This window comes from Strongylocentrotus purpuratus, unplaced genomic scaffold, assembly GCF_000002235.5.
Source record: "Strongylocentrotus purpuratus isolate Spur 01 unplaced genomic scaffold, Spur_5.0 spur5_scaffold_15, whole genome shotgun sequence".
In the NCBI taxonomy this organism is placed as follows: domain Eukaryota; kingdom Metazoa; phylum Echinodermata; class Echinoidea; order Camarodonta; family Strongylocentrotidae; genus Strongylocentrotus; species Strongylocentrotus purpuratus.
In genome coordinates this window covers 20,649,811-20,668,914 of record NW_022145600.1, presented here as the reverse complement: position 1 = coordinate 20,668,914, position 19,104 = coordinate 20,649,811, and the positions used below count along the sequence as shown (strand labels likewise).

General features: G+C 38.3%; 1 protein-coding gene across 1 annotated transcript; it reads left to right on the top strand.

Moving 5' to 3' along the window:
* Positions 1 to 3,051: 3,051 nt before the first annotated feature.
* Positions 3,052 to 17,484, top strand: LOC584154 (solute carrier family 49 member A3). Its single transcript, XM_011663138.2, has 9 exons — positions 3,052 to 3,418; positions 4,172 to 4,327; positions 5,555 to 5,845; positions 6,924 to 7,064; positions 10,011 to 10,127; positions 13,959 to 14,111; positions 14,854 to 15,011; positions 16,073 to 16,265; positions 16,709 to 17,484. Exons 1-8 carry the CDS (start codon positions 3,218 to 3,220, stop codon positions 16,212 to 16,214), a joined length of 1,359 nt encoding a protein of 452 aa, XP_011661440.2. The 5' UTR covers positions 3,052 to 3,217; the 3' UTR covers positions 16,215 to 16,265; positions 16,709 to 17,484.
* The last annotated feature ends 1,620 nt before the right edge of the window (positions 17,485 to 19,104 follow it).

Genomic DNA, 19,104 nt, shown 5'->3' with positions numbered 1-19,104 from the left:
TCTGACTGTATTTAAATGCCTTAAACACCTGAGCCTCCGGGTGCTCATTACAGATCTCTAAATTAATGAATACATAATAATGACAATAATAATAATAATAACAAACAACTAGAATAATAATAATTGGCAAAATTAAAGAGACGGGAGATACTTAATTGATGAGATAATTATAGAGCGAACGAGAAGAGGAAAATATTAGAGATATACGAAGTAAAAAGAAAAGATAAATATACATTAGCCTATATGATAAAGTTTACTGACATATGCCGCATAATGTCCAAATTTTTCACCTTAGGCCTATCTTTCTGAGAAAGAAAAGCTTGTCTTAATCAGCACTGGTGTACGGTCAGGCAAAAAAATACTCATCTGAGCGTAATTAAATGCCTAAAACCCCTAAGCTTGCGAAGGTTCCGCCCCCTTGACCCCACCTGGAGCCATATAGCATGAAGGCCCTTAATTGGATGGTCATCTGAGCGTAATTAAATACATTAAAAAAAACCTGAGCCTGGGGGCTCCACCCCTGGACCCCTCCAGGGGCCCTATGGCAGGCCCCTCGATTTTCATCTGACCGTAATTAAATGCCTTAAACTCTTGAGCTTCCTTGGGTTCTGCCCCCGGGATCCCACCAAGGTCCCTAAGGCGGGCCCCTGGATGCTCATCTGATCATAAAACAATCATTTGGTTGTCCTCGACCGCCCGCTCGTCATTTTCGGGCCGCTCGTATTTTTTTTATTTATTTATTTATTTTTTTTTGGGGGGGGGGCGGGGTTGGTGGAGCAATCTTAAATGTCCTGTTGCCAGTTTGGTCTTTTTAGAACGGAATTCTGTATTTATTAAACTTGCCATTTTTATTTTTTCTATGTCAAAATGCCGTTTATTCAAACATGTTCTGAGCATTCAAAAAAAAAAAAAAATCATTTTAAAGCTTATCTGTACTAGTTTACAGAAGGGATTAGGGGGGAGGGGGGGGGGGGGGGTAAGAGGACACTTTTTTTTTTTTTGGTCTCGAAATTTGAAAATTTGACATTTTGCTCCGTTGGGGGGGGGGAGAGGGGTAAGGTCACCTTTTTTAGGTCAGCCACGGGAATAATTTTGTTTTCCTTTATTATTAAAATAAAAACACAAAAAACAACCAAAGGGGGGGGGGGTTAGAGGGGTTTATACACATAAAAATACCAAAGGAGGGGGGTTTAACCCCCAAACACCCCCCCCCCCCCCTGCGTACGCGCCTGGGTGGTTATCTCATCAAATCAGCTCTCAGTTAACATAAGATAAAGAGGATCATGGGGACTGATTAGGCATTGTTTGCTATATAGAGGGCGCAAGTAGCTATAAGTAGTACAAGGGACAAAGCCAAAAATACTTTCTGTGTTGGTCTAAATATTCATTATACATTAAACTAGTCTTTTACCATATTAAAGTGTTTTATAGACTTTGTTTGTTTAAATGCTTGAAATCCCAATGATTTTTTTTTTTAATGGAAACAAAAAAATAAAAAAAAATGGGGGGGGGGGGTGGGGAATCAAACAAAAAACACCAAAAAAAATGGAGTTAAAAAAACCAAACAAACGCCCGCCCGCCCCTACCCTAGAAAGACAACCGAGGACAACCAAATGATTTTTTTTTTTTTTTGGTCTCGAAATTTGAAAATTTGACATTTTGCTCCGTTGGGGGGGGGGGGGGGGGGAAGAGGGGTAAGGTCACCTTTTTTAGGTCAGCCACGGGAATAATTTTTTTTTTCTTTATTATTAAAAAAACAAACACAACAAACAACCAAAGGGGGGGGGGGGTTAGAGGGGTTTATACACATAAAAATACCAAAGGAGGGGGGTTTAACCCCCCAAACACCCCCCCCCCCCTGCGTACGCGCCTGGGTGGTTATCTCATCAAATCAGCTCTCAGTTAACATAAGATAAAGAGGATCATGGGGACTGATTAGGCATTGTTTGCTATATAGAGGGCGCAAGTAGCTATAAGTAGTACAAGGGACAAAGCCAAAAATACTTTCTGTGTTGGTCTTGATATTCATTATACATTAAACTAGTCTTTTACCATATTAAAGTGTTTTATATACTTTGTTTGTTTAAATGCTTGACATCCCAATGATTTTTTTTTTTAATGGAAACAAAAAAAAATTTAAAAAATGGGGGGGGGGGGGGGTGGGGAATCAAACAAAAAACACCCCAAAAAATGGAGTTAAAAAAACCAAACAAACGCCCGCCCGCCCCTTCCCTAGAAAGACAACCGAGGACAACCAAATGATTTTTTGTTGTTGGCCTAATTGAATGCCAAAAACCCCTGAGCTTCGGGGGGCTTCGCTTTCTAGACTCCACTAGGGACCCTTAGCCTAAGGCGGGCCCCTCGATGCTCATCTGACTGTATTTAAATGCCTAAAACACCTGAGCCTCCGGGGGCTCTGCCCCTGGACCCCAAACATGGGCCACTATATAATTAAGGCGGCCACTGGATGCTCATCTGACCGTAAATTAAAGCCTGAAACCCCTGAACTTTCGGGGGCTCTGAAGATTTGATCCTGGACCCACGCCAATTTATGCTCCACTCGCTACGATCTACCATATCCTTTGCCCCCACTTAAGTAACATGTAATTGAGTGCTGGTGATTCCTATTTTTTTCTGCCCCCCCCCCAAACGTGTTTGCTTATAGTGCCACTGGATCTATGTTTATTGCGAGGTTAGATAGCAAGACAAAAGTCAATTTACATTACAATTTATGATACAAAGGGCATTTTGATTTACAATTTTAGACATTTTTGTTTCCTTATTCAAGAAGTTGCCCCATTTATAAAGCGAGCGAGAGAGACTATATCACAGAAGAGTAATAAACAAAGACAGAGAAAAGTAATTGAAAATGTAGGTTAAACAATGAATATAATAAAAAAAAATGTAGAGGAAAAATGTGAGAAAGAAAGAAGGAAGGAAGGATCGAGCGATTCATGCCATCGCCTGGAATGGTGAAGTCCTCCGTTTTGTTATTTTGTTATTGTCACATGATCTTTGTACAGAATAGGTCATGTGATAGCTGTAGCACGCATGCGTATATCATAACATATTGTAACATCATCTAGTAAAGTCAACTCTGTCATAATCATCGTCAATAAATTTGGCTATTAAATTGTATTGCTTTGTTTGAACTTTATCCACCATTACCATACTGTGCGCAACTATTTTAAGATTATAAGTTGACATATGAAGAGACATGCCACAATATCGACCGCTTTTCAGCCAAAGAGACGATGACGACTTTGGTTCAGGGGTTAGCGGCCCACCGCCAATACCGGGTGGCCCGGCCTTCTCCAGCGGGGAAGTTTCCCGTACTGGCACTGCTGAGTATACGCTGTACAAAAGGAGGTGGCTTGTTGTTGCAGTCCTTGCCTTGTTGAACATTTCAAGTGCCCTGGTGAGAATAATATCTTCTTTTTTTTTCTTTTTAAGATACGCTTAACACATTTTAATGTTACCAAAGATACATTAAATATGAAATTGTTTTTGTTTTTTTAAATTAAATTTCTGCAGAGACTTTGATCTAACTCTAGGGCTAGACTAGGCCTAGCCCTAGGGTCTATATGACAATGCCAATAGGGGGTCTACGTATTACTTCACACCCATGTCTGATGTCATGCTTTAAACAGGTGACAGACTTTACACATAACTGACGCACACTTGGCATTTGTTCACACATGAAATAGAAAAATAAACAAACATTTCAGTTCAACTTGCCAGTTTGTACCTTAAATATGACGAAAATGAGAATTTGTCAAACTTAAATAAGACTTAAAGGGGCATGTTCCCCGTATTCCAGAGGGCGTTAAAAATACATACTCGCTGGCGGACAGTGCTATAGCTGCCTATTGACACCAACAGAATACGGCTCTTACGCAGATGGCATGTTCCTTTAAACTTCTTCCTCCAAGAAAAGTGCTGCTTCAACCTCAAGGCCTTGAAGATTGCGCACTGTGTGTGCCTGTGAGGAGCCTGTGTCAGCCTGTGTGAGCCTGCTGGCCAGGATCCTTGTGCATATATGTACAGGGTGCGAGTAAAAACTAATAATCCTGTGGGTAAACATTAGCTATTTTTGGCAGTGTTTTTCTAATAATTCCTATTATCATCATCAGGTTTAATTTATACTACTGTTTATTTTGTTGAAATACAGACCTGGATTAGCTTTGCCCCAATCGCTAATTATGCAGCTGTGTATCTCAATACGACGGATGCTAACATCAACTGGCTCTCGACTGTATACATGGTCACTACTCCTTTCGGTTTCATCGCTGTGTGGATATTAGACACCTATGGCCTTGCACCAGTCGTAAGTTCCTTTCTAATAACATTCATTGACAGATGATCACTTCCAATCCAAGCATCACGGAATGACATTTTCATTGAATTTCCTAGTTTTAATGAAGAATAATGTACCGGTTAGCATTTTGATAAAAAAATCTACAAATTAATGATATGGTAATAGAGACTAAAGTCCTTTGGCAAGATATCACTTTTTGCAATGGTATGAGTCCCTCTCAACACAAAATACATGTTGTTGAATAAAGTGGTGGGGGTTCTCAGTTTTGTTTTGTCTGTTTTTTACATTTTGGTTGCCAGCCAGGCAATTGAAATAAAAGCGTTAAGGTTGTCAATTGCTTGGATTGCCAATTTTTATTTAAAAGTAACAGCAAACTTCACAAATTAACAAAATTTAACTTACAAAACAAGTTTTTGTTTCAGTTTCCATCCATGTACATGTTAACCACAAAGGCAGGACTTTTGGTTTTCAACAGAACCATGACAACTTCTTATTTCAAGTTCTAACGTACAGTAATTTACAGTTCTTTAAACCTCTGATCGATAGTGGACATAATATATGTTAATTTTTTATATTTTTAAAATATTTTTGTTTTGTTTTATACATTGTGTAAATTGCTGGTAACACCAGCAGACCTGGCAAGGAGAGTTCCAAATATTCTAATAACTTAGCTTGCGGCACCTCAGATGATGTTATGTTCCTCTACTCTATTGAAAAAAAAAGTAACAAAACATTTCTTACACACTTTTTTGAGGAGTAGACGGTGCACGAATGTGGAAGTGCACAATCACATGCATATTAGATAAAGGCAACATTGCATGACAAATAGCCAGCTAAAAGCCTACATGTAGATCCGAAAGTTAAAGACTCTACTGCCATTATAACTGGGATTTAAAGTGAAATCCAACCCTTGTAAGGAGTTGATTTGTATCAAAGCAGAAAAATAACAGAAGCAGAATGGCAAAAGTATGAAATGAATCGGACCAATAGTAATTTAAGGAAGTTATGAATGTTTGATATGTGAGATCAAGTCCATGCGAATCTCAAATTGGTAGTTCAGTCAGTGGATTGTGATGTAGGAGGTAGAGATGCTGTTCATAGGAATGAGTATAAAAAATGGAGCTATATTAAAGGTGCCTGAAAAGCAAAGAATTAAAGTGTACCAACGAAGTGTACTGAAATCAAAATAATAATTTTGTTCTAGAAATGTACCAACGATTTGACCTTTTTACTCAGATCATCCTCGGGGCATGCTGTAACACTCTCGGCCTGGTCATCCGCTACCTGTCTGTGTTCAGCTTCTTCAGTAGCCACCGGTATCTGGTTGTGATGGTAGGGCAGGGCGTGGCATCCTTAGCCCAGCCATGCTTCCTCTTCACCCCCACCAAGGTGGCAGCTCTCTGGTTTCCGGAGGGGCAGAGGACCACGGCAAACACAGTAGGGTCGACGTCCAACCCCCTTGGAATCCTCATCGGGCTGCTCCTCTCGTCGATGCTAGTTACGGAGCCACATGAAATGGAATCATTGGTAAAACAATTGTTCATTGAATTTCTAGATGCAAAGCCTCTTAAGAACTCACTCAGTGTTGAACTTAGCTCTGTTGAAATGTGTCAAAGACATTGTTTTTAGAGTTCCATGTGATTGTGTCCTGGTTCGCTTACACCAGACCTGGTGGAATTCCTAATTGATATGTTCACACATCTTAATGATAATATACCGCTTTTATATACCGGTATGATATGCCTAAGCGCTTGACAGATATATTATTTAAAGCGAAGGTTGAGTTCTGGGAAGAGGTGAAAAATAATTTGTGAGCGTTACTCATTCTTATTATGCAAGTGTGGAAGAACATCAGATAAGACATGTTCCCTGAAAAGCATGGCTCTTCAAATGCCTTCAAATATGCAAGTAACATTGTAAAAATTGGGGGGCCGGCTTTTTACGCCACGTGTTCGTGTAGTCCCATATACATCTTTCTGTGTACAGTGTTTGTAACTTTACCAAGACTTGGCCAAATTTCTTATCATTTTGATGATTCCAGAACCTTGCAATACACACAAATTCTTACATGCTAGATGAGCAACCTTTTCTGGTCGGTTCCACACCGTTTCTTTCACAATGCAATCGCATGACCAGAACTCAACTTCATCTTTAAAATCTTACATGCAGCAAAACTATTGCAATTTCTTCTTGTTCTTTTTTTTTTTGGGGGGGGGGGGATTTTTTTCACACTTGTTCAAGTGATTCTTTTCAATTCTTTTATTGTATGCATTTGTATTCATATGTAGGCCTCCATTATTATAATTTAGTACTGAAATATTTAGGAATGATTCCTTGTGGTCTCCGGAAAACATGTAAAATAAAGAACAAAAGGATTCAAAACCCCTTTGAACTTTTATTTAAGAAAAAATATCAGTGCTTTACAGGAATATTTAACATGTGATAATAAAATAAAAATATATATATGCTCAGCAAAATTTGTTGAATATTGCCTGTTTTTTTTATTTGCATTACATGTACTGTACATCCAGAATTTGTGGAGATCTTGACTGTACTGAAGAGCTGAAATAAATTGATGTGCACCTTTGTTTTTACCTTTTCGTAGTTGATGGTGTACATGATACCTGGCGTTGTAACTGGAGTGCTAGCCATCGTAGTCATGTGTTACTGTAAGAATGCCCCGCCTACTCCACCCAGTGCAAGTGCAGCATCCCATCATGCATCATTCTTCTCCGGGTTAAAACAGGTAAGTTATTATTAAACCCCTTGACTACTGAATTCTAATGTGCCCCGTCGTTCCAGTAGGAAATGGGTTAATGTTCTGTGAGGTGGGTAGGTAAACACAAAATAGCACCGAATTTCTTTTTCATCCAGGTTTTCATGCTTATTCCTCTGTAATAATAATAATAATTATCCTTGCTTATGTAGCACCTGACACTTACTTTATCAGAAGTCTCTAAGTGCTCTACAATAATGCAGCATAATTACCCTGGCTGTAGCAGTGCAGCTGTTACGCGCGCTGCGTTTCAAGGAATAAATTCCTACGAGGTACCCATTTACTTCACCTCGGTGGAGTATGGCAAATGTAGATCAATGTCTTGCCAAAGGACATTAGTGCGGCGGCGGGACTCGAACCGCGGACCTTGTGATCGACAGTCCGGCGACGTATCCATTCTTTATACAGAAGGCTTGTGGTTGCATCATGTGAGAGAGGGAAGAGGATTGGGGAGACCTGGAAAGGACTCTAATCTTTTGTTCTTGAGTGTGTGTAGTCCTGGAAAGGACTGTTGGTAGTCTTGAAAAAGACTGTTGGTTGTCTTTCTTTAATTAGCTTATATGTACATATGTAGTTCTACAGAGAACTATATCGCTGGTTGGAGAGGATGGGTAGTAGGAGTGGCTCGACGTTTCGAACAGGTTGGCTGTCCCTTGTCAGGAGTGGGGAATAGCTGGCGTGCGTGAGCTTAAAGGTAAAGACCAGTTATGGTCATGCGATTGCATTGTGAAAGAAACGTTGTGGAATCGATCAGAAAAGGTTGATCATCTAGCATCTAGCATCTGCAAGGTTCTGGAATCATCAAAATGATAAGAAATGTGGCCCATTCTTTGTAAAGTTACAAGCACTATACACAGAAAGATGTATATGGGACTACCCTATATCTCTCACAGACCATGAGAGAAACAAATTTACCAAATATATGAATTAGTAGGCGGTTTCCCTGCAAATTTTTTATCATCATGTATTAGTCAAAACATATTCTTTCACATGATTGGTAATGAGAGCTTCCATTTCATTTTTTGAAATTGGGGCGTTTCCAATACTGGTCTTTACCTTTAAGTCACTGGGTTCCTTTTGTTTGTATCATGTACATTTATATCTTATTTCAACTGTTTATGTGATTTTTTTTACATGAAATTGCTTGTATCGATATACATGTTTGTAAGTGCAATGCATGTAATTTGTAAAGAAAGTGAAAGTAAATAAATTGAACTGAAGTGAATTGGAGAACTTGCAGAACATTTTCAAATCATCACGTTGAGGGGATAGGGTGAAATCTATCTTTTTCCAAATCTTTAGAGTGTCTTTCCCGTGACTTATCAATTGATGTAAAAATACTCTCGTCAAATATTATTTATCAAATATATTATCTGTCTCTGGGATACACATGTAGCTGAAATGAAAAGAATATGTACGGTAATGTACTTTGGCAAAAGATAGAAAAGCGTCTGGATTTGCCAATCTATTTTCATTAAATGAAGACATTCTAGGTAAGTGATCTTCATGACGTTGCATTCTTATAATCAAGGAAACGTTATTTGTTTGACATGTACTTGAACTAAGTCCGGTTTCGATGCATGTACTTCAAGTTTTAAACAAATATTTGTCAACCTTTATATTAATGTTTGTTCATAGCAGTTGCTTAATATAGATTTAAAGATAAAGTTTAGTTCTAGTCATGCGATTGCATTGTGAAAGAAACTTTGTCGGCAATTGGAAAAGGTTGTTCATGTACATAATGTAGCTCATAAGTAATGCTGTATACGATAAGGTTTTGGAATCATCAAAATGATATGAAATTGGCCCAGTCTTGCTAAAAGTTAAAAGCACTGTACACCAAAAGCAATATACACCTGTATGGCATAATATGGGACTACGCAAACATGTGACATGAAAGTGTGGTTCACAATTTTTAGCTGTTACTTCTTATATCTTTAATATGAAGGTATTTTTTCACACTACACTGCATATGTGTAAAAAGATTTTAAAAGTTCACAAACTATTTATAACCTCTCCAGAACTAAACATCTCTTTAGTAGACTCTGCATTTTTAATTATCAGCATCATAACATGTTATTATCTATTATGGTAGAGGCTAAAGTTTACTTATCAGATTATTTGCATGATAAATTAGTGTTTGTGTGGCATGTGGGTGATATCTTGCTAGCCTGCGTGCGCTTAAAAGCCCATACTGTACATCATTGGGCAAACGTTTTTGAATTGTTGTGAACATGTACATGTACACAAGTACACATTGAAGAAAACATGAATATACAATGAGTTAGATGTATATTCATGCTAGAGTGTGTCAGTTAAAAAAAACTGTTATTAAATATAACCCATCTTTGTAAATGTAATGTATGTAAAAATGCCCTCAAAACCCCATCTTAGATTTCTTTTATCATAAGTAAGCAAGATTTCCTCAGTTTTGGCAAGAATTGTTAAGTTTTATTCATTTTCTCATACGGTAATCTGTACATTAGAGGGGGCTAAGGTTTTACAACACAATTCTCCTCTAAATAGTTTGTTTTCATTGATTCCTGCATACCTGCTGCTCGGTGGACTTTGTACCGTTGCATCATTTGTCAAAAACTAAACAGGACCACTTCAACACTTTAAATACTAGCAGTTTATTTGTATCTTCTATGTTTCAAACTGTTTGTTGATTGATTTATTCACCAACAGTAACGATACATATCTTTACATATCTTTACGATAAACTACAGTTAAATTAATTCTGTGAAATGCTAGAGCGCTGAAATGGCAGCCCAGCTAAAGCTGGGGTCATTACCAAAACAAATTATTGCATGTATGTACATGTATGTATTGTATTTCGATTTCTGTGTATATCAATTATTGATCATTATCATAAATATGAAATGAACTTGAACTTGAACTAACTTCCCCTTGCAGATTGTACGGGTCAAAGCTTTCTGGGTGTTATTTATCGTTTTTGGTGCCGGACTAGCAGTCTTCAACTCCATCATATCTCTTATAGAGGAAGTGTTGTGCCCACTAGGCTACAGTGATGTGAGTAGATTGATATATTCAGAATCGAATGATTGTTTTAGCTTCTTAATCCTCATTTGATGCTGTGAGATAAAGACATTAAGGGGGGGGGGGGTACCTTTGATCATTGTAATGTGTGAATGCTACTGTATTAGCTATTATTTTCACATGCAGATGCACTCATGGTCTTGAAACTTTGAGTGTATATTCACAGATTTAAACCACAGACGATGCTATGATTAATGTGTAAACTGCAAGCAGTTTGGGGGTGGGGGGGGGGGTGAATCAAAGTTATGTGCCGTGCAGATGCATTTACATGTAACTTGAGGTTTAAAGCTTAGTAGGTCATTGTTTAAAATGTTGAGGTTTTTGCAAATGTAAAGTGATTGTATAGTTTATTCAATGTATAAAATCTACCTTAAAAACCTTTTTTGCCCATCATTCAGTTGGTTATCAATTAAAAAGTATAAAGAAGTCATGGATAACATACAATGGCGCGTATAGAACTCAAGTCCGACCTACATGTAGGTTCTGTGTGCCCCTTGTTCTTTGCAAACATGTACACATGCATCAACTAGACTACTCAACAGGCCATTTTTTTGTTTACTGAGAGTATATATTTAAAGGTAATACAAAGTTTTGGGAAATTTGAAAATTGGGTGGATAGCGATTCTTTACAATTTTGATATATTTGGATTCCCCTGTGGATGTATTAAAAGCACTAGAAAATCAACCCCTAAAACACTTCTGCTTTTGAGAAAAATTGAATATCAAAATTTACCCTTGCTCCCGGTAAATTTTGATAAATTTCAAATAGCGCCTATGGCCGTACAATGGTAGCTGCGACCATGAAAATCTCAGAATATGTAGTTGTGATATATAATTTCCAAACGGGAATAGCTAATCGGTCGATTTTAGTCAAGAAACATTGTTTCATAGCTTAGTTAATCTTTTGACCTTAAGAGGGAGCTATACAACATAAAGAGTTTATTATTTACAATTTCATAAGTTTAGATTCGATTTCAACCACAACAACGATCACTGAATATTGTAGGATTGCATATGCTTCCAATATGTTCATTTGAACCAAATTCATGACCCCATACCAAAACTTTGTATTACCTTTAAGCTGTACTCTATGTCACTAATATTTGAAGCTCATATTTTGAATACAGTATAGTGAAATAGAATCCCTTTCTATCAAGAGTAAAACATGTTTTGGTAATTGGTACACTTTAAAGGGATTGGGTATCTTTGTCTCAGATTCTAAACAAAATCCTAGATTTAGCTCATGCTGCAATCATAATCACAAACCTTTAGGTCAGTCAGGAATCCCATGACGTTTACAAGCCGATTGGCCTTCAAATTATCAAGATATTTTTTATTTGAATTCAAAATTTGAGAAAAAACTTTTTGAGGCACTTCACGATCATTTTGAAGCGCAATTTTGTTAGGGCTTCAATATTACACCATACCACATAACCTGATAACACGTAGGGCCATACATGTACATCTCAGATTTAACATTGTTAAACAATGCCTTTATGGTTTGAAACTACATGTATGTTGGTCGTGTGTAACAGGCGTGGATCCAGGATTTCGTAGGGGGGGGGGGGGCCCACTTTTTTTTTTTGTCTGAAAAAAAATTGTAACGACTCAGCCAGCCGCTAAATAAGCGGGGGGGGGGGGGGGGGGGGGATGAGGACACTTTTTTTTTTTTTTTGGTCTCGAAATTTGAAAATTTGACATTTTGTTCCGTTGGGGGGGGGGGGGGTGAGGTCACCTTTTTTAGGTCAGCCATTGGCATATTTTTTTTTTTTTTTTTTTAATTAAAAAAAAAAAAAAAAAATCACAGAAAAGGGGGGGGGGGGGGGTTGCTCCAAAATACACACATAAAAAACCGAAGGGGGGAGGGTCAACCCCCTAACCCCCTCCCCCCCTTCCGTACGTGCCTACTCGTCTGAAAATAGTTTTTCCCCTCCCGCGCGAAGCGCGGAAGTTTTTACGTTTCATTAAATCATTAGAAAAAGAAAACGATTCGTTGTACCGTTCTCGACTCTTAATCCTCATCTGAATTCAGTTTTCCCCTCCTCCCTTTCGTGCGAAGCGCGGAAGCTTGTACGTTTCATCAAATCATTAGAGGAAGAAGACGATTCGTTGCACCGTTCTCGAAAATAATCCTCGTCTGAATAAAGCTTTTACGTTTCATTAAATCATTAGCGAAATAAGACGATTCGTTGTACCGTTATGACTTTTAATCCTTTTCTAAATTCAGTTCAGGAGTTAAGGCACTTAATTACGGTCAGATGAGCATTATTTTGATATACCTAATTGTTACAATGGTAGGTCACTAATTGGCTTGGGGTTCAGGGGGCGGAGCCCCGGGATCTCAAGGGTTTTAGGCACTCAATTACGGTCAGATGAGTATCGAGGGGCCCTCCTAAGGGCTCTTGGTTGGGTCCAGGGGGCAGAGCCCCCAGAAGCTCAGGGGTTTTAGGCGTTTAATTACGATCAGATGAGCATTTTTGATACCTTATTATTTGTGACACTAGCAGGACACTATTTGGCATGGGGTCCAGGGGCAGAGCCCCCAGAAATCAGGGGTTTTAGGCATTAAATGACCGTCATATTATGAGCATCTAAGGGCCCGCCTTAGGGCCTAGGTGGAATCCAGGGGCAGAGCCCTTAGGATTTTGGGCATTAATTTTAATCATGGTCAGATGAGCATATTTTGATACCCCATTATAATGTGACACTGGCAGTTAACTATTTTTTCTTTCTCGCTCTCTTTCTTTCTATTTCTCTTTAATATACTTTTTCAAAGAAAGTGTGGGGGAGGGGCTCGAGGATCCCGATCCCCGCCGTTCCGCGGGCCCTGATATGTAGGCATCTCAAGAAGCATTTTCTTGCCTGGCTGTAAATTAGGAATTTTTAGGAATTTTTCCAACAAACGCATGAAGTGAGGAAAATTATCTCATTTCAGCATTATTTGTTAACCACCGTTATGTAATTATAAATAAACCACGTTTGAATTCTATTTCTCAACCCCCCTCCCCTATCAGTATGCCAGTGCCCCCCCCCCCCCCCCCCCACCCCCCCCCCTCCGATCTACACCTTGTTGGCGGGAAAATTGCAACTGATATCCCCTACCTTTCTTCATTCTCTTTTTTTTCCTTTCCCTTTCTCTCCTCTTTCTCTTTCCCTTCCCTTACTTATCTCTCTTTTAGGTTTGCTGGGGGGGGGGGGGGAGGGGCACGGTCATTTGGTCCCCAACCCGCTCCACACATTCAATTTGTTGGCGGGATTAACCGCAACTGATCTCCGCTTCTTTCTTCTTTTCTCCCTTTCTTTTTTTCTTCCTCTTTTTGTTCCCTTTTAGCTCTCCTCTTTCCTTTTCCTTCCTTCTCTCTTTTTTTAGCGGGGACGGGGGGGGGGGGGGGGGGGGGGAGGCTAGGGTCTTTTGCCCCCCCCCCTCGATCCACAACTTGTTGGCGGGAAAATTGCAACTGATATCCCCCTTCTTTTCTTTTCTTCTTCCTATTTTGTCCTTCCCTTTATCTCCTCTTTATCTTTTTCTTTCCCTTTCCTTCCTTCTCTTTTATTTTTTATGGGGGGGGGGGAGGGGGAGGCAAGTCCTCCCCCTGATCTCCTTCTTCCCTCTTTTCTTTTCTTCTTCCTCTTCTTTTTTTCCCTTTCTCTCCTCTTTCCCTTCTTTTCCTTCTCTCTCTCTCTCTCCTTTTTTTTTTTTTTTTGCGGGGGGGGGGGGGGGGGGGGCCAAGGCACGCTCGGCCCCCCCCCTGGATCCGCGCCTGGTGTGTAATCATATATTTGCTATTATCTCCCTCGATGCAGAATTTCTCTGGTATATGTGGGGCTGTCTTGATAGCCAGTGGCATCCTGGGAGCCTTCGTATCTGGGTTATACGTTGATAGGACGAAGAAGTTTGCTCTCGTTGCCAAGGTCTCCTTTGCCCTCTGTGCAGTGTGTATAGTAGCTCTGTCAGTGGTAAGTGAGCTGCCCTCTTTAGTTTTTATCGTTCCATGCAAATTCAAAATGAAATTTTGATTACCTTTTGCTAGCGCATGCAGTTTAATGTGATTTTTACAGACTTGTATCAGTCAGATGTTATAATGTATGTCTCAGGACCGACCTTTTATGTTGCTGTTAAAAAAAAAAACGCAACTTGGTTTTAAATGAGGTCCATCAGAGTCAGTTTATTGATGAAAACAGAGAGTTGACCACTGGACTGAATTACAACTTGCATTTCACTTACATGTCAAATTGTAATGGGTTTTTAAACAAGATCCAGTCACAAAAATGTCATAAATGTAATGTCAGTAGACAAATATTCCCATTTGATTATAATGCATGCAGAATTCCAAGTGTTTGTTTGCTCATACAGACAAGGAAGTGTTTATTTGTACTTCCAAATGTTAATTAATATTAATTTCCCTTCAAATGAAAGAACTTCATTTGACACTCATACAAATAACCTTCAGGATGCAATGTATAAAACAAATACTGACTGCTTTTTTTTCAGGTCATGGTTAAAAACCAAAGCTCTTCTGTGATCTCGAAACTGCACAATGCCCCTCGACTTAATTTAGTCTCAAGGCACAGTGCTGTTTCAAGATCACCTTGGGCGATAATTATATCCATACCCCTTCACAACAAAATCAGTATTTTTTTCTTCAAAATTAATGTAGTTTCTCACCATGTTGCTTTATCTTCCGTGTTTAATTTCCAGGTAACGAGATACCCAAATATACCTGCAGCTATTCTTGGTGTTTGTGGAGCTTTAGGTTTCTTTGGGTTCGCCCAGTTCCCGGTCTCTCTGGAGCTTGGTGTGGAGGCGACGTATCCGGTATCGGAGGGTACGAGTGCAGGCTTCCTCATCATGTCTGGGTAAGCTGTGATGAGGTGAAAGACCGGGGGGTGTTTCACAAAGATCCTAAGTTGAACTTAGCATCTATGAAAATATTTTGTAAAAATAATTTTAAAAGGCATACAATTTTTGATTCAAATCATTCATATTTCTATTATCAAGGAGATTTCATGTTCTTGATGTGGAATTTATAAAAAGTATAAAATAAAATGAATTTTCGCTTTTGATATATTTTATTATAAGGCTGCAAATGGCTCTCCATAATATTTAAGTACAACTTAGAGTTAAGTTCTGCTTGGGATCTTTGTGAAACACCACCCCTTATCTGATGAAAATACAACTTCATATCAATGGAAAGCTGAATGAATGTAGAATACAAATATAAAGGAAAAAAAAAATTCCTTTCAGTATTGCACAAAAGCAAATTGAAACCTCATTTCTGCACCCCTCCAAATTTCAGTTTCAACAGGGGTCTAATTTGCCGCAGTTACGGTGACGACATATGTGGACCCTTTCAGATCGCCTAGATATAATACACTGTGCATGTAGCCGTGTTTAGTTAATGCAAATTCACTGCGAATAAGCATACTCCTCATAACATTGATATCATTCAGTTGATAGCTAGTGTGTAGGTCAACCTCTTCGGAATGTCAAAACTTTGGATTTCGAGTTTTCAGAGAGCTGTCACCCTCTGACAGACACTAAAATAGCATGTAGTTGATATTATCGTAATCTATGGCTTATAAACTTTCCGTTGATATATAATTCATCTATTTCATTTTTCACTTCCGACAGGGTCTTTAAAGCCCCACTGTCTTACTTGTAGCTACTTGCTCCCTCTATATAGAAAACTTCCCAATCGTTGCCTGTTGCCCTCCATGATCCTCTATTTCTTATGTTATTTGAGAGCTGAGTTGATGAGATAGCCACCTGTCAGTGACCTCACTGTGTGGTCTAATCCCTCCTAGCCACACTAGTGTTGATAAGCTTTAATACATTCTCTCAAAATGAAGCTGTACTGCAAGTCTGCAAGTGCTCCCAATCAAGTTCAACCATTCAAATCGTTTGTTCTCTATTGCAGTCAGGTTCAAGGTTTCCTCCTCATGCTGGCTGCAGAGTGGTTAGCCAGACCCCTTACATCTCAAGAACAACTCTTAACTCCTGCAAGGTCGCTCCGACCGTTCCTTCCGTCACCACGGCATCTCTCTTTCAAGACGGTGTAGAAGACATAGAGGATCTACTTGTTGGCAATGCGGTGTCACAAGACATGACTGGTAAGTAGGCCTTTATATCATCCATGTAATCATTTGTTTTAAATCAGGCAGTCAATGTTTGTAAGTAATCTTGTATTTCTGAAATGACGGAGCCATATTTGCACTTGACTTACTTTCGAGACTAAGAACAAATGATTTTTGCCAAATGATATTGGTTGAAAATGTGTAATTGATAAGTAATCAACCAAGGAAGATACAGAAATCTCGCTTGTGGTCCCAAATAATGCAAGTCTTTTGAATTGTCATGTAATTTTATAGATAGAGATCTTTGAAGGAACATTTTCTTGTTAATTTGACTGCAAAAATTATTGAAAACTTCTTTTTGTTTTACTGGCAAGGTTACTAAACAACTCAGAATTTCTGTGAGGGACTGTCTTCATCATTCTTGTAATCATCACAGTAAGTTTAACTGTACTTTCATATGTTGCTTCCCTCCTTTCCAGTAACAATGATGTTTTTCGGGGGCTATGCGACCCTCGCTGCCATCCTCTTCATCCTGGGCTTCCACACCAGGTATAAGCGCTTGCGAGCAGAGCACTGCAATGCTGCAGATGCCATTCTCAACTTCAGCCGACAAAACAGTAACAACAGGCAAAACGTGATATACTGATCCCCACCCCGAACGAAGCACGTGTGTGCCAGAGGAGATCTGATGTGCTGTTTAACCCGATGACTACCGAATTCTGTCATTCCCATTGAGAGACTACCAGGTTCTCAGAGGGAACGGGTTAAGAACTTAAGATGGTTCCGTTCTCATATGACCTGCACTTCCGGTGGGTTTGAACATCGTTATGTTCAGTCTTCCTATACAAATAGCTTAGAGAGACCGCCTCATGCATGCTACGTATGTTAACCACCATAAGAGTAGATGATGTTTGTCTCATCGGAAGAAGAAAGTCATTAGTTACTTCACAGTCCATCATGCACTTAAGAAAACAACTTTTTTTTAAACCTCTCCTTTCTACAAAATGTGATTCCAGAAGATACTAATTGAGAGTAGTTGTATATCTCTCAGTAGTTTATCTGAAATAGAACAGATCCATGCAATTAATAGCTGTTAAAGTGTATTTTAAAGTAAAAACTTCTTTGTTTCTGTTTAAGTTTTTTGTTCTTTCAGAAAAATCATGTCAATTAATGAAATATATATTTTCGTACATACATCAATGTACTGTAAAAAAAAATAATGGATGTTTTACGGCATTTTATGTGGTGTATTCTACTTTAGAAAAGAATGATAGTGATCATTGTGCTTGTTTTTTTTCACGTTTTTTTTTAAATTATTTTTTACACTGCCAGATCAGTCTCCATGGTAATTCTACCTATATTTGTTATTGTATGAAAATGATAATGGTTACAAATATTGAACTGTAACCTTATGCCCATTTAAATATATATTGAAAATAATTATAAGGTTTATTCATTCGTCAATTTAAAAAAAAAAAAAAAACACTTTTGTAATATAATTCAAGGTACACTGATAATATTATTAAGAATATTATTATATCCTGACAAATTTGCTGTCATGTAATACCTGTCTGTTGATTTTCAAGCAGTATTAAGAAGACGGTGCAACACAAGTTGCTACATACAAGTAATATTCTAGTTTACAAAAAGTTGTAGATATAACTTGAATCCATTTTTGAAAAGAGAATATATTTATGACATGTATTAGCTTTAACATTGTCAAGTATTATGCAAGTAGTCACTTTGTATTCTTTACATGCCCCTGCAATTGTGAATGTTTATAGTACAGGCCCTTTACATTAACAAATGACTTAATCAGTACTTATGAAATTATATATTTGAGATTATGTACAAATAGGTAGTGGACAGAAGAAATCATTGGTAGTTGTTTTTATTCACTTCAGTTTGCACAAAGGGAATTGGTGCTGCGAACAAATACCTCACAGAAGTATTCAGTGCTAATAAACATGAACACAACTATTACACCATTTTGATTTATTATGCAAGGCCAGATGTACAAGGATATCGGAAATAGATAAAGGCATGGTAAGACCTCACTGATAATGATAACAATAAACTACATGCATACAGTATATTATGATGTGACAATAACAGTAATGATAAAAGTGGTGACACATCATCAGCAATAGAATGGTTGGTGTTCTGATTTTGATAAAGCAAGAATTACACTGTCCACATTATTTCTTCTGATTTGAGTCACATCGTTGGAGTTAAATAATTGTTGAGTTCTGTCCTATCAAAGAAAATAGTTGGCCGAGTGATTCCAAAAAGATGATAGAACCATTGAGGGACTCTCGTTAGCATAAATTGTTGAGGTCCGACCTAGAGAGTTTTCTACTGCCTTCTACACAAAAATGAGGGGAGTGATTTGGGACGATTTATCACGTTATGATATTGTTATCGTTACTAGTGGGGTGTGACCAGACTTTAAGGTCCAAAGGGTTGCTGATCAGCTTTCAAGAAGTAAATGAAAATACAGGTGGATAGAATGTTGAATAGATGGTTGAATAGAAATTTTACATGCATCTTAACTGAAAGCATCATTATTATGATAAGGCCTAACAAAAACAATGTTGTATTGCCCTTTAGGTGCCAAAACATGGGTTGGTCGGTTGAAAATATATTTTTTGAATAACTTTTTTAAAACATTTTTTTACTCCCTCTTTGGGCTGATAATTCTCAGTTTTGAATGCTTTGCTACATTTTTTTTCTCTAAAAAAACGGTTAAAAAAAAAAAAAAAATCAAAAGCCGGCGGTAGATTTCAAGATTTATGGGTCGGTCGCAAAGAGGAATACATCTTCTTTTTTTTTTTGCCTAATCAAAATATATACATTTCCCCCAGATTTTTCATTG

Bases quoted from the DNA above. Each gene is read 5' to 3' on its own strand.
- LOC584154 (XM_011663138.2), top strand. From the start codon at position 3,218: ATGCCACAATATCGACCGCTTTTCAGCCAAAGAGACGATGACGACTTT. The intron at 5,846-6,923 runs GTAAAACAATTG...ACCTTTTCGTAG, and splicing joins CACATGAAATGGAATCATTG to TTGATGGTGTACATGATACC. The intron at 10,128-13,958 runs GTGAGTAGATTG...CCCTCGATGCAG, and splicing joins GCCCACTAGGCTACAGTGAT to AATTTCTCTGGTATATGTGG.